The 16,156-nt window shown below is 31.7% G+C and overlaps 1 protein-coding gene across 6 annotated transcripts; it reads left to right on the forward strand.

Annotated features, from left to right (window-relative positions):
• The first annotated feature begins 615 nt into the window (after window positions 1–615).
• LOC123677350 (protein tramtrack, alpha isoform-like) lies at window positions 616–16,010 on the forward strand. Of its 6 annotated transcripts, none has more exons than XM_045613806.1 (3): window positions 616–891; window positions 4,334–5,207; window positions 13,216–16,010. In XM_045613806.1, exons 2-3 carry the CDS (start codon window positions 4,367–4,369, stop codon window positions 13,956–13,958), a joined length of 1,584 nt encoding a protein of 527 aa, XP_045469762.1. In that variant the 5' UTR covers window positions 616–891; window positions 4,334–4,366; the 3' UTR covers window positions 13,959–16,010. The 6 variants fall into 6 exon arrangements, with proteins under 6 accessions (XP_045469762.1, XP_045469768.1, XP_045469764.1 ...); XM_045613812.1 differs by lacking the exon at window positions 13,216–16,010 and adding an exon at window positions 7,418–9,936 and having other exon boundaries at window positions 630–891; XM_045613808.1 differs by lacking the exon at window positions 13,216–16,010 and adding an exon at window positions 9,907–12,950 and having other exon boundaries at window positions 659–891.
• Window positions 16,011–16,156: the final 146 nt, after the last annotated feature.

Below are 16,156 nucleotides of genomic sequence, written 5' to 3' on the forward strand. Positions count from 1 at the left end.
TTTTGAAATAAATCATTGTGGAGACACTGTAATTCGAGGATGTTGATGACTCTAGTGGGTTATCAGGCTTAGAGATAACCGCTGAGATTGGGTTTTGTAGTGATTCACAAACAAGGCACGAGAAAGCGCTCGAAAGGAAAACCCGAAAGACGATGGTGTGAAATCTCAGGCTACCAACAATCAATTAGGCAACTTTACATTGAATGCACACGTCCACCTGTTGGATTTTGACCGTACCGTCAAACCTGTAGGTCGATACCGATTACAAATTATTGTGTCCACCCCTATCATCCCAAACAGTCGAGATGCACATACGGGCGACAACGCTCTCTCGATAATTCGAAAAAAGTGTTACACAGTCTAAAAGTCGTCCTCATTTTGAGGGGGGTCACCAACCCTGTACACGTGTATCCCCGTTTCCAAGCGCTAGCAGCGCTAGCTCTGCTGCGCTTTTGCTTTGACGTTCCACCTCACGCCCTGCACCACTAAGCTGGCCGACTGGTCGAGCCCTCGATGTAAGAGCTCGAATCCAGTCGGCCAGCTCGTTAGAGAACAAAACCCGCTAGGCTCATCGCCAATAAACGGCCGAACGTCTGGGCCTCCACGATTCCCAAGGTCAGCGCAGTTGCGTGGTGGTGGTATTCTCAGCCACAACTGCGCGGGGCTAGCTTACTTCGAATTTAGTTTGTCAGAGGGTGCGCACCACTCTGCACGCCAGTCACCCGTCATCCACTATTTAACTAGTTTGAATATTACGAACCCCTCAGAACAGTGGAAGTCTTTAGGGCGATTTTTGCACTCGAACCGACTACGAAGTGGTATTTAGTGTCAAGCGGTAAACAAATGTGAGACCGAAGTTACTTGCTAGAGATTACAAGGACAATCTATTGCGTAAGTGTTTTAATATTATTCGCGATTTGCGCACACCCTTCTCAGCAGCGCATGACATCTTTCGACCGGCTGAGATTACTTTTTGCTTTGCATTTTTCGCACAACTCGTATACCATCAACGATTTATTTATAAATTCCCCCACATCAAAACTGCATCTTGCACACTTCCGACACTTAACCTATTTATCATTTCCTGGCCTCTCTCATCCATCTATACTTATCTACGTCAAATCTCGATTTTTAACATTTGAATTCAACCTCATATCAATTCCTCTTCACCAATCATCTCCAAAAAAAAACAGCAATACCATAACAATCATTGAACACAATTTGACAACATTTTTTCGATTTATATAAAATTAATTTCACACTTCTTTCGGAAAAACTAAAAAATTAAACAAATCGCATTCAAATTCTGAAAACAATTCTCGATCATCCCTATTTCTGTGGCCCGAACATCATCAATGTGCAAATCGGACCGCGACATAAGGCGTTCAAGTTAATTTCATCCGTATCATCTCTTAAAATAGAACAGAGGGAAATTTTCGTCGCGCTTCGAAACTATACATATTCAACTTTTCAACCACTGAATCGCTGTTGGAGATAATATTATTTCCTAGTAGTGAAACGATGGGATTTAAACCTGTACACAGTGCATCAATTAGTACAGGAAGGCACCATAACGGTTTCTTTATTGCATCGGGCACCCAAAGGGGGAAAAAGTAGCGAATTGTTGCGCTAAATCTCCGCTAAACATTCAAAGTCTTCGCGGTTCTCTGTACCCCGAGCAACCCCGATTCTATCCGATCGTCACGCGAGCGCCCAGTGCTGACATGGCGTCTTGAGGTTGTGTTGTGTATTTTTCTTTGGTCGAGATTCAACCCTTTTATTCGATGTGATTCTTTCAAAAGGTATGCTACTTTATTTACCAATAACAGCCTAAGGTTCTTACGGAACGTTACGTCGTAAGTACAGTGAGTTCTCAATGAAAAGAAAGATATTAGTGTTAGTGAACAGGGTCGTCGACTTGATTTACCCTGCCTATAAAATCAATATAATTCTATAAATCAATATTTGAACCCCTATAGTGCCACCCGCAGTTTTTTACAACCACCCACATGGTTCCGGCCGGGTTGACATCGTCAATTTCAATTTTATTGGGTGAATTAATTAAACGTGATAATTAAAAGGGTTGACAAACTTGTAGAGCTTACGTCAAGTGGGGTGTTCAATGTGTGTACGTCACTTAAGGAAATCGGTGTTGAATTGCTTCTTTACTATAAAATTCTCGGCGTTATTAGGGATTTTCAATGCCCAGTTCAATGTTTATGCACTATCAGATCGTGTTGAGGAATCGGGAGATCACTCTTGTGATGTAATAATATGAGAGTTCAAGAACAGTGTCAGGTTTTGGGACAGGTGTGGACTCAGTGACACGATTGGGGACAATTTTCCATCATGCCTTCATCGTATTTGTTTTATTTTACATGGATATATTAGTTGAATATAGTTTCTAAGTATTATCACTTTACAATGATAGATAGGCATTATATTGTTTGACAGTTTGACCTTTTAAGTCTTTTGAATCGATGCGAATTATTTTAAGCGATTTTATTATCAGCTGTGTTATGTAAAAGAATTGCTGACTGGATTCACTTGAACAATATCACGAAAAATATTTCCTTGAGAACGTCGAATAGGTATATGTTTTTAGTTAGTTGAATATTGTTTTGCATTTCTTGGAATTTCCCCCTATTGATTTACATTAATTGTTTATTCATTCATGGAAGTTTCAAGATTTTCTAGATAATTTCAAAGATAGTGGTACTATAGAATGCCCATCAATCACTACAGGGTTCATAAAATATTTCAATGGGAATAATGAGCAAATTAGGCTATAATAAACTAATGGATATTTTACTGATGTGACTTTCCTTAAATATTCCTTATCACCTTGGTCATTTGTAAAAATCTAAGTGGTGACCTAATTGCTCATTACGTCCCTGAGCATCCCGCGCTTAACTGGACACCTGTGTGAATCACGTCAAAATCAAGCAGGCTTCGTGACTAAAGCGACTTGACTCGAAGATTATGGCGCCCTGTTCAAATTGTTGATTTTTCTACGTAGGGGTTTGGCCTTGTATTTAAATTACACGATTGTTTGAATATGTGCTGTGCATTCTTCTACACCATGGCTGCGAGGCATAACTCCCGTAATGATAAACTAATGACATCCTTCAAATTTTACGTTTCTTGCTAGTGCACACGAACATTAATGAAATAAATGTCAATGTCCACTCAAGTTGATCGCCAGAAGCGGCCGAATGGCTTAAACAGTGGTAATAAGATATTCAATTTACCCTATGGAGTCGCAATTCCATTCACTGTTAATTACCAGAAGTTGAGAACAGTTACAAAATGTGCAGTTGTCGTCTGACGATGCCATTTTATCGATTCTTATAATCGAAATAGTTATTTATAATACAAGTGCAGAAGGCATTGATATTCTTCCACGAGTTCAAAATTCAAAAACGAGCCACGAAGTGGCGAGTTTTGAAATGAACGAGTGGTAGAATGAGCCTTCTGTACGAGTATTATACATTATTTTCTCTAATTCATTGCATTTTCATTGAAATTAATGAAACATTTCCATAAATATAATTTAGTGATTTTTGCATTGAAAAATGTTGGTTGGCAGAACTGATTTCTTTAAGGCAATTTGATGAATTGACAGATAAAGCCGTGGCGGAAAGTCCGGAGTACCAACATATAATAATAAAATATAACCATGAAAACTGTGCGTTTCTGATATATTCTCGCACGATTTTGTTCTACAAGATGTGGAAGAATGAACGGAATAACAACAGAATTAGAGAAATATATGGAGAAAATTAAGCATAATGAATATCTGCTTTATTCAAGTAATTTAGAATTTTTTATCCAAAATGTGTGAAGAAAATCGAGCATAATGAAAATATCCGCTTTAATTCAAAATTTAGAAATATGAGAATTTCCTCTTCAGTATTCAGCATTGTGAAGTTCTAGACGAGTTTAACCTGTAATTTCTTTGGTTGCAGAATAAAATTCAATCAACCAGTGAATGACTACACATTAGTAATGAGAAACAATCAATTTTACCCTATGAAGTCATAATTCCAAACAACTGCTAATTAACTAGGCGAAAACAGTTACAAAATGACCAATTGTTGAGTGAACTCACCTTTTTTCTCTCTTATCATCAACAATGGGTAAAATTGCCATAACAATAATTACGGAGAAAAACGGGAATTTTATCTAGACGCTGTTTTGATTTGATGCATTTCCTACTGAATATTTTATTGGGAATGATTTAGAAATCAGTAATGTTTTTCTCATTTTCTCTTCAATATTACATACCTTAGTTCGAATTGAACCTCTAAAAGTCTCTTTCCTTTGGTTTCAGAGTGGACAAAATCAATTAAGGGTGAATAAATCAATGAACAGATCAAATAACCGGTACTACCAGCAGAATCAACCAAATTTACCAGATACAGGATCACAATCTTCCACAATGTCTTCCCAAAGGTTCTGCCTAAGATGGAACAATCATCAATCCAATCTCCTATCAGTATTCGATCAGCTTTTACAAGATGAGAGTTTTGTTGATGTTACACTGGCGGTGGACGGTCAGTTTATTAGAGCACACAAGATAGTACTGTCGGCATGTAGCCCATACTTTCAATCTTTATTCATAAACCATCAGGAGAAACACCCCATAGTCATTCTGAAAGATGTCCCATTATCCGATATGAAATCGTTACTCGATTTCATGTACAAAGGAGAAGTCAGTGTCGATCAAGACCGTTTGACGGCTTTTTTGAGAGTCGCAGAAAATTTGAGGATAAAAGGTTTGACGGAAGTAAATGAAGAAAAATGTGATAATATAGCTTCATCCTTGACACAAAATAATTACTATGTACCGAACTTGAATAGGCTGCCTCATGTTAAAAGAATGGGAAGTAATCTTAATATGTTGGGAAACGCTTTGTTACAACCGAAAAGGAAAAGAGGGAGACCTAGAAAATTGTCTGGCAGTTCTAACCCCGGCGACGAATATAACGATAGTTTAGTACAAGGCAGCCCCGAACACTTGGAAGTCAAAATGGGTATGGACGGATTTGCGGAAAACAACTCAGATTCAAGCAGTGGCAAAGTGGAGAAGGATAACGACTATGAGGACTCAAAGATCAAATCTGAACAAGAACCTGTTGCTGGAACATCCAAAGATGAGAGTAGAGATGCTTCGAAAAGTCCAGAAAATGATTACCAGTCCTATGGTGAGTACCGCAGTCTTTTCATATTTGAAATTGCATTTTGGACGATAAGATTAATAATTTATCTTTATTTTTCAAAGAAAAAATATGAATATATACAATCAATTCCATAAAAGGTGGTGTAGGTTTGAGGTTATGATAATCTTGACAAAAAATTCTCAGATGGATTGATTCTCGGGTGAAATCAACCTTTGCAATTTTGAAAGGGTATGGAGTTGTTGTTGAATCTTTTCAAATTAATTTTTTTTTGTTGATTTTATGCTTTTTCTAAAATTAATATTTCCAAGAATTTAAGTATAATTGTTTTGTTTGGTTTATATTTATTCCAGAAAAAAACTTGTTCAAAAAATGTACCTGATTCAACCTATTTTGTTTAGAAAATTTGTGGGATTTACTAATTCAAAACTGTTCAAACAATTCTTGCATTATTTATTAGTGTTCAGAAAATTTTGCGTTCTTAATTATATTGTTTCCTCCATCCCTTACCAAATTACACAGATTATTCACCTCCAGTTGTGATGAGGCAGTTAAAAAAAAGCCTACATATCATGTTTGGTTTGTCTGGGTATTCAGTTTTATTATTTGCGTAATATTAAGCTCTCATTTCGTTGTGGAATATGAGATTGTTGAATATGAGTTTATTATTGATATTTAACAATTCATCTGCGACTTTCTTTGAAAATTATGGAACATTTAAACACATGCAGAAATTTTTGTTTGATAGACAAAGCCCTGAAACTAAAGATTCGACAAATAAATGTTTGTCATTGAAATTTTGAAATCCTTTACCACTTCCTAACCAAATATGACTGATAAAGTGATAAACATGGGTAATGACAAAATCCACAGACCAAACTCATGGTATCTTGGATGCTGATAAGAAAGATGAAATTCGGCTGATAAAATTCTGATTAGAATTCTAGAAATTCCACATCCCTTTTACTTGATATCTCAAAAAAAATTTATTAAAAAAAATAATTCTCATCTTATTTTTAAATTGATGCCCTTTCTTTATCATTCTATTTGTTTTTTGAGTGAAGGGAAAAGCTATAGTGCTATGATACAGTGATAGTGTTTGAATATACCCGCAACACTTATTTGAGGTGAGTTCAATGATTTTTTAAAAAAGGGAAGAGTTTAAGGAATGAGCCATTGTGAACATTCAAAAATAATAATTTTTTTCTTGAAGCATGTGATTTTCTTTCGAATTGGGCGGCTTATTCCCTATAGCTTTTCCCTTTTATGACTAATGTTCTTCTCATGAAATTTTTAACTACATTTTCCATTTCTTTGCACTACCTTTCTTCCCTGCTTTTCAATTTTTGGTTTTTTATAATGGCGAGTAAAGTGTAGATTCTGATAGTTTTTTTTGATGGATCCAAATAATAATCAAATATTTTTTATGAACAAAAAATTATTTTATAAATTATAAAATAAATAAAAATAAATACCCCTGTAATTTTTTTTGATGTTTATAGTGAATAAACATTATATTATTATTATTAAAAAGCTAATTGAGCCTACTTGATGAAGGCAATTTAATATAAATATCAATATTATGACATTATTTTGCCAAAACCTTCACTATTTTATAAAAACTTTTTATCTAGAAATACAATTTCAAATTGACGAAATATCAAAACCAATTTAATCATCAAAAACTGTACAAATTGAGAAATAGGTCAAATAAGTTGAACAACTGAATTAAACATAAGGACATTACGGAATTTTTGTAGTTTTTTGTCAATTTGGATTTGTATTTTTGAACAGAAAAGTATATATGAAAATAATGAAGATAATGACACAATAATATCATAATTTTGATATTTATAAAGAATAACATGTTCGAATAAATCCATAAAAATAATAATTGAAACAAAAAGTTTCAAGCATTCGAAATTTTGTATATATTTATACATCATTTAAAATATATTTGTGATTCTTGAATAGCTTTTCCTTTTATGGAATTAAATCTTTCAAATATTCCCCTTTCTGAATTAAGGACTGTTAATTTTATTAATTGTGCATTTCAACACACAATCAATTTATGATTGTTGAAGAGTTATAAGTCTATTCCAATCATCTAAATACTGATTTACTTGTTAAATGAAGAAAATGTTCATTCATAGAAAACCTTGGCATGACTCTTTCATCACTTTTTCAATTTTTGTTGGAAGTATATTTAATTTTACGAAATGAATTTTTTTTTTTAGATGATGTAAACAGTCCACCCGAAAAGAAGAAACGAATGAACCATTCACTGAACAATAATACAGCTCCTTCCGAAGAAATTCCAATACCATGTCAGGAATTTTCTAGTACCTCCGACATTGATGCTGAAGATAACGATAAAGATATTCAATACGACTGTATTGAATCATCTCTTACGTTTAACTCAGAAAAAGAGGAAAGAAAGAAGACCGAAAACCTCAAAAAGAAAATTATGGATTATGAGTTCACTAATTTCGATATTATAGTAGATGATCCTTCCTTTAAAGATTTCAATAATGGCCCAAGGAGAATTTCTGACAGCGAAAAATCTGCTCGTGATTTTTGCGTGAGGGAAAAAGATAATTTATTTCGGTGCACAGTTTGTGATAGAGTGTATACTCACATAAGTAATTTTTGCAGACACTATATGACTTCCCATAGGGTAGATGTGAAATTGTTTTCTTGTCCTGTGTGCTTTAAAGAATTTACAAGAAAGGATAACATGCTTGCCCACCTGAAAATTATTCATAAACAAATTACCTCGTAGCGCTTGCCAAGTGCCTTAAAATTAGAGATATATTATAAAACTGAAGTATTTTGATATTTTTATTACGATCTAGAGAATCCAAATATTTTTATAAGACTTGTTACTGCTTTAAATTGGTTTCTATATTAATTGGTTGAAGTTTTCTTCAGCAAAAAAGGGAAATGATTCTCTTTGTCAGTATTTGATAGTACAAGACATTTTTTCAAAGGATTGCTACCATGTTCTATCCGGTATTTATGATCTTACAGTTTATGTTTTGAATAGTAGTGTTATTCCTTCTTTTGTTTTTTCTTAAGTTCGAATATTTCAATGACTATCATCTCATTCAATTTTCAATTTGTATTGAAAATCATATTTATGATTCTTCAATTCAAATTTTTATGTGGCTCTGAAAAATGTTTTTGTTTTCTATGTCTCAATTATGCTTTATTTTTTCCTCAAACTTTTTTATTTGGTCAAGTTAATATTTGTCGTTATGATAATGTTTCAATCATTGAAATATTTAGTTCTTCAAAAAAAAAAAATTTGAATCATCTTAATAGAAGATAATTTAATTCTTATGAAACAACTGGATCTGAATTTAACATATCAACTTGATATAGAAGTTTTAGCTGATTATTTTGAAGTATTTTTCTGGTCTTTGAAAACTAATTTCTGTATGTCAAGTTTTTATAGTGCCTTTATACAGGGTATCTCAGAATTAGTGGTCAATTATTTCACCACCTTATTCTCCGATCAAAAATATGGGGGTAAGCATGCCTATTAAGATCGATACTTTCGTTTTTTTTTTCTTCGGGAATAACATTGCAAATATCATGAATTTTGGTTATGTCCCTTGTTAAGTAACAAGGTATGTTGAAAATATACTATGAAATTTTCAATCGGTTGCGTCTCAAACTGGAGGCTTCAAGGGTAAATTTGACAACTTTTTGATAACTAAATATTTTTCAATTTTTTGATCCGTTTTTTTAATCTGATCGAAAAAGAAGTACAAAACATTTTGGGCTTTCCAAATATTGTTGTGAAATTTACCTATGAAGCCCCTAATTTTATACTTGGTTAATAGTTCAAATTTCATGACTTTTCGCTGCATTATTCCTAGAGAAAATAAATTTATTTCGTTTTACGCGTGGTATCTTTGAGGGACTCTTCTAGAATATAGTGGTAATTCATTGACTACAAAGTCTGGGACATATTTTCCAAAGTTCAACAACAACCAGGTTGTTGTTGAACGTTGAAGAATATTTTTGGTTTGACCATTTATCAGGATCACTGTTATTGATCCTGCAAATATTTGACAATATTTTTGTAATGACCTTAAAAGTTAACATCAGTATTCCTCTTTTAAAAATTCCACATGACAATATGTAATTTTTTACATAAAATCATTCCCGTTTTCGTTGAATGGAATATTTCATATCCACATTGAGTTGTTTATTGTGCTAATATTCATACACCAAAGACTTTACTTACTAAATCTGTCCTTAAACAACTTTTATATAAGTTATGAATATTTTATTCTTTATGTATTATATCAATGTTATATTTGATTTGTGAATATATTCCTATGTACTGAAATGTTGGCAATAATAATAATATATGTTTCTCTTGCCTTGATTAATAATGAATTTCGTTTTTTTCTCATTGCAAACTGAGGAAGTTGAATGCGAAAGGTAAAAAACTTGCAATATTTGTATTTTTTTCTTTAATTTTTATTACAATATACTTAATTTAGTTAGTAGATGTTTATTTATTTTTGATTATTTTATTTTATAAGTTACCTATCTCAAATCTCTTGGTGAAATGATGTACATCATTAAATTAATAAATATTTCTATATTGATTTCAGTTGTATTTTATTTTTTTTTTTGAGCATGCTTACTTTTTTTTATGAACGTTGAAATTTTGTGTAAGTTCTATTTTGATTTGTTGATATTCTTTCAGATTCCCCTATTACGCAAAGTTTACTGACTCCAAAAATAGAAGTTTCCGAGACAATATTACAGGATCCCGATGTGAATCGCAACAGTGCAACGGAAAATCTCAATAATACAAGTGCCAATACGAGTCCTTCGACTAGCGGAAGAGCGACATTGCTGAACGCGATGAGCGCCCCAACTTCAAAACAACCTGTCAAAAGAAGGGTGAGGAGAAGGGCCAACTCGCAGAGTCAAGATCCAGCTGAACAGTTAACAGAGATGTCGGTTAGGGGTTTAAACTTGTTTCGGTATGCCTCGATAAACGAAGGAATCTACCACTGTACAGAATGCGCGAAAGTTGACATTCAAAAAACATTCAAAAACAAGTATAGTTTCCAGAGGCATGCTTTCTTATATCACGAAGGTCATCAAAGGAAAGTGTTCCCATGTCCCGTGTGCCAGAAGGAATTCTCCAGGCCCGATAAAATGAAGAACCACATGAAAACGGTCCACGATTGCTTCATGCCGAAAGAAGTGGTGTTCCCTCCCATGGGCTACTTCCCCATACCGTGAACACTGATCCTTTGTGGTGATAATTGTAAATAAGCGACACAAACAGGGCTGAATATGGTGCCAGATGAATCGAGAGATTCATTTACCCTTTCTGGTTGGAGTGAATTTGTTTTGAAAGCAATATTTTTTTTGTGTTACAAATTAACAGTTTAGGTATAAGTCGGATCGGAATTGAAAACATGTCTCTATTTTCGGGATTGATTTCATACTTGGTGCTAACTTTTTGTTATCGATTGAACTAAGTTTAACCTATTGCAACAGATGCCAGATTGCTATCGTTTTTTGATCATACAAGTAAGTAGATTTGAATTTTTCAATTCAATATTTGAAAACGAACATTCTGCGTATGATGTAATATTCACTAAAGTACAACATGAAGCTAGAACTAGGTAAATATGAAAATGTGATTGACCTCAAAAATAGGCTCTTGAAAGGTTATTTGTTAAAATAACCGAACAAACCTTTCGACTGCTCTGCAGTAAGATCCCATTTAATGGGTTTATATATACATATATATATATATTTATGAATATTTTAATATTAACGTACTAGTTTTTGTTTGTTATATAAATTTTATTTTAGTTTTCTGGTTTGGATAGAGGTAGGGGTACTGCAAATATTTTTAGTTTTAATTATATTACACCCATTGTTCATAACAAACTATTAATAAGTATATTTAGAGAAATCATACATATTTAAAAGTTGACTGCACCAGAAATAGACAATAACTATGAATATAAATATTTATATTACATAAACAATTTATATAAGCCGTTTGAGCACAATTTAATATTAGTTGAAAATAATGAGTATAGGTGTCGGGACCGAAAAACAATATTTACAACTTTATCGGGAGTTTATATGTACATTTTTTTGCTCCCATCTTAAAATTTATATTTACATTCTTTGATTCACGTACTAATATTGCTTGTTATAATTTAAATTTATCTCTACTGTATTCTTATGCATATAAAATTTTATTTTCAATGAAATATATTACTTCATTACTTCAAATTTTCTCAGAAATTTGCAATATTGAGCTTTAAATACATAGTTTTTAATATTTTTTGAAATTGATATTTATTTCAAATTTATATTCAGAGTGCGTTTTCTCCTTTGTTTGAAAATATTTTCAGTTCATTGTTGATTATTTCATTTCGATTATTGTTATGACTTTTCACTTTGCTTAATTTTTTTTGGTTTGATGTTGGTTACATGAAACCAAAAAAATTAAGGTGGAAGAAATAAATTTTTGGTGTTGTGTTCTCACTATCTGTAAAACAATCGATTTCTATTTTCAATATGAAAATTGTGAAAAGTAACAGCATAATATTTTTTTGAGATAAATTTGTTATATTTTGAATTATTCTATTTATGTTGGAAAATTCATCATTTTTGAATTGTTTCTTTTCTATCTAAAATTCTGAAAAATTAAGAATATTATTCTATTTCTCCCATGAGAAATAAAGATAGAAAGGTATCTTTTAATTATATATTATTTAAGGGCTAGATTATTAAAATTGTTTCTGAAATATAAAAATTTTCTTGAAATTCATGCTGTTACTATTTGTAACTTCATACTTCGTAACTACAAGAACTTACTTTGCAATAGATTAAACAACAGTGTGATAGTTTTATTTTTTTTTTTTTTAGTTTTTCGTTTGTTAGGCCAAGGCCAGTTATCAAAGTTCTTCCTTGTAAGATTGTTTAAGTAGCAAATGTTGGTTACAAACAATCTTCTATATAAATTATTTAAGTGCAATTAATATAGATTTTTATATTATATACTAACATGTTAATGTATACATATAATTCAGAATATATCTCGCAAATTTGGAAATTTGCACGTTGTTATTAGGTTCAGATGAGGTGTTTTTCGACTGATCATATTGCACAAAAACATATCCAAAGACTAAACGCAACAATACATAAGTTGTATTTTAATTCAATTTGTAAAAACATTTAAATACAGAATTGGGATTTATTTTTAGCATGAAATTTTCGGAATTATTTGTCTGATAGAATTTCTTTTGTCAAATCGAATAAATTTTTTAATTATTTAATTTTCAAAATGTATATTTTATCTGTAACTACTATGATCAGTCTTCAGCTTTGGATATGCCAGTATCACTTTCCCAATTAATTGTTTTCATTATTGTCTTTTCTTTGTTACATAAAATAATGAATCGTCTGTAGATTTATTTAATTTTATATGGTAACTGAGGTGTTTGGCGACAATGAATCATTGAAAAAACATGGATAGCCCTAATTTGTAATTAATGAAATGCTTTAATTTTCTTGCATATGTTAAACCATTATTTTGAATATATTTCATTTTGTTGATAGTTTTTATTTTAATTTAATGTTACAAGCGCATAAGTGCCTAATGTATTATAGTTTAACTGTAAATTTTCTATAATTTCAGAATTCTTATATAGAAACAATTATTTGTTTTAATGTAATTTTCTTTATTAATAAATCTACCTCTGAATTTAATTTTTTGATTTTTTTATTGAGCAAAGTGTTGAATAGGGGGGCAAGGAGAGGCCAGGATTTTTTTAGGGAGGCCAAGATTTCCTGATTCATCTTGTTGACGTTGAATTAATGTATTTTTCTGCTCATGCAATATTTCAAGGGGGAAGGCCCCCCTCTAATGTCGCCACTGAGCTTTTTATATAATCCCATGAATTATTAGTAATATTGAAAAAAATATCGATTTCATTGAATTGGTGAATTTATTCATTACCATTCTTTTTTGCAGAAGAATATGATTACCAAGAAAACAACCAAAATCATTCTAACCTACCTTCAGAACTAACTGTTGAGGAGGTTCCAGTTGTTAAACAAGAAACTGTTATTATATCTACAGAAGCGGCTAGAAATATGTTGCAGAATACTATGGAAATTACAATCGAAGAAAGCTTTGATAAAGAAATGGAACCTCAAACAGGCATTCATTTTTTGACAGACGAAGAGAATGGTGTTGTAGTGAAGGCTGAATATGAGGAAAACTACGAAAAGAAAAAATGTGAACTTTTGGAATACTTGATCCAATCGAATGGTAGTGTTGTTTGTAAATTGTGTGGAGAAGTTTTAGCCTCTCGAACTCACTGGTATAGACATAAGTACAAGGTACATGTCAACAGTTTGATACATCCAGCACCCCTTTTCAAATGCAGCCACTGCAACGCTTTTTTCAAAAGTCGAAAAGGATACATGGGTCATTACGCAGCCAGACACTCAGATCCAAATGAACCTACTATTGGAGAAGAGATAGATAGCAATAACATTAAAGAAGATGTAGTAGTGGAGTCTACTGAAATAAAAACGAATATTGGTAAAAAAAAAGATAAATCTACTGATTATGTGGAGAAAAGAGAGAAAGAAGAAAAGTTAGTTGCTGATATCATTGATAGGGTAAGAAGGGAATGTGAAGCTCAAGGCGCTCTCCTCAATCGGAGGGGCTATAGCAGGAGATCCACAGTTATGAATACATGTCGCTAAAATTTTATGTAAAGAAGTGCCAAAGTTGATTTATTCGAAACGTTCCAATATTTGCTCATTAAAATCAGTTGTTTTTATCTTGTTTGAAAAATTTGCCAAAGTTGAATAATGCTCAGAAAGAAATGTGCCAATATTTGAAATATTGATACAGTAAAATTGTTTGTACTATTATTGTTTTTTGTAAATATTTATCTTATCAAAAATTGTGATTATTTTATCATTTGAAGTCTTAACAATTTCATTATATTCCAATAAGTTTGGAATTTGCACATTTTCTCCATTAATATTCCATCAGTTTGTCAAGAAAAAAATCCAGTGATTCATTGTGCTCAATTGAATATCATATATCGTAAAGAATTTTCTTATACATTCAGTATTAATAATTTTGTTATTGAATTATGTATTGAAGCAGTATACCTACTATTTAAAAGATAGAATGGATAAAAATCAGTATAAAATATAAGAGATTCCAAATGAAATTCTATGAATAAAAAAGTGGAAATGTATGTCTTCCCACTTATTGATGAATTATAGTTAATACAAAATTATTGAGATTATGAAAGAAATATATTACGAAATAAATTGAATAGACAGATAATCTTGTCGCTATACATCGCTTATTTTATGTTATAATACTGTCTCGAAATCTAAGATATCACGATGTTCCTGTGGATTTATAATCAAGAAATGTTAAAAAAACTATAAAAGCCAGTAGTAAGAAAACCTTGTTTCAGATATTTCAGGACTTTTGATATGGCCGATCCTTGCATACAAAAATCTACAAAAACCATGCGATCCGTTTCTAAAATAATTGAGGCATTTCAGTCCATACATCAAATTCGCTCTTTACCTATAAATATGAATGGTGAAAAATTGAATTGCTTTAGTACTTCACTGCTATTACCTATCATTGAACATGTTATTTTCCATGTGTGAAATATAGGTAGATGTCCTTTGTAGATTTCTAATTAATTAATAGTTTAGAAAAAAAATTTGCTCAAAATTTATCAGTAAATTATCTTACAGGTGAGAAAGTATGTGAAATATAGTCATTACTTGGCTACTGGCTTTAAACATCTCTTCACAACTGATCAATTTTAATTAACTGGAAGTTGAATTTTTAGAAATTTAGAGTAGCCTCGAAATGTATAGAGTTTAGGTGTGATATATAATTCAAAACGCAATATTTTCTTATGAAGTTGTATTCATGTACCTAAGTATAAAATTATTGCAGAACAGGTGAGATTCAGGACTAATGATGTACCTACTTATCCAAAGTGAAGTTTTAATAATATTCTCATTGAAGTGAATAGAAATGTAGAGTTGTAGCAAAATATCTATTCCATTGGAATCGACTATAAATTATCGAAAAATTGTGTTGAAATCAAACTAGGTTTCATCTACATGAGAGCTCAACGTTCTAAGTTGCTTAGATTTTTCCATAATTTCATGGACATACCTTCTGATGCTCTGCTATTAACATTTGGATTGATTCGTTTCTTTTTATTTGTAGTAATTTCAGAGTTCTACCTTTTGCGGACAGCTATTTGAAAAAATATCAGTTACCAACGAAAATTAAAAATTTTATAAAAATGTATATTAACGAACAAGTCTGTATATGATGTAAATATGTGGAAAGAAACCTGGTTTTCGTCAATATTAGCTTTTCAACTTTTATCTTGAACAATAAGTAGGTTATTTAACGCATCATTTACATAGCATGGGAGTGTTCTGCATAGTACCTATTACTCGAACGTGGTTCAACCTTTCTGCATACAATATATATTGAATATATTCAGTATTCAAACATTTCTAATGTACAAATTGAATAGTATATATTTGAAATTGTAATATATGTGCCAAAGAATCATTACTCTATTCGAATAATAAGCGAATAATATTTTTAATAATATGTGTGACCTCTCCTCACGAGCATGCATTAAGTATTGTTGTGAATATCAACATATTTTCTTGTAAGTCTGAATCAAAGTGATTATGAGAATAACTGGTTTCGAGAATAACCTTTATGAATATAATATTAACTTTCAGATATACGTTGTTTCATTTCATGGGTATATTGTCTCTTGATGTTTCTTATGAATGAAGATACAGGGTGATTCACCGGAATGGCCTATTAGACGTTTATGGAAATTAATCATAATTTTGAGCTGAAAATGTGCCTTCTTTGGGGTTTGAGA

The sequence above is a fragment of the Harmonia axyridis genome, chromosome 4, assembly GCF_914767665.1.
Source record: "Harmonia axyridis chromosome 4, icHarAxyr1.1, whole genome shotgun sequence".
Taxonomy (NCBI): domain Eukaryota; kingdom Metazoa; phylum Arthropoda; class Insecta; order Coleoptera; family Coccinellidae; genus Harmonia; species Harmonia axyridis.

Coding starts and splice junctions, on each gene's coding strand:
- LOC123677350 (XM_045613806.1), top strand. CDS start 4,367: ATGAACAGATCAAATAACCGGTACTACCAGCAGAATCAACCAAATTTA. Junction 5,208..13,215: donor AAATGATTACCAGTCCTATG/GTGAGTACCGCA, acceptor TCTTTTTTGCAG/AAGAATATGATTACCAAGAA.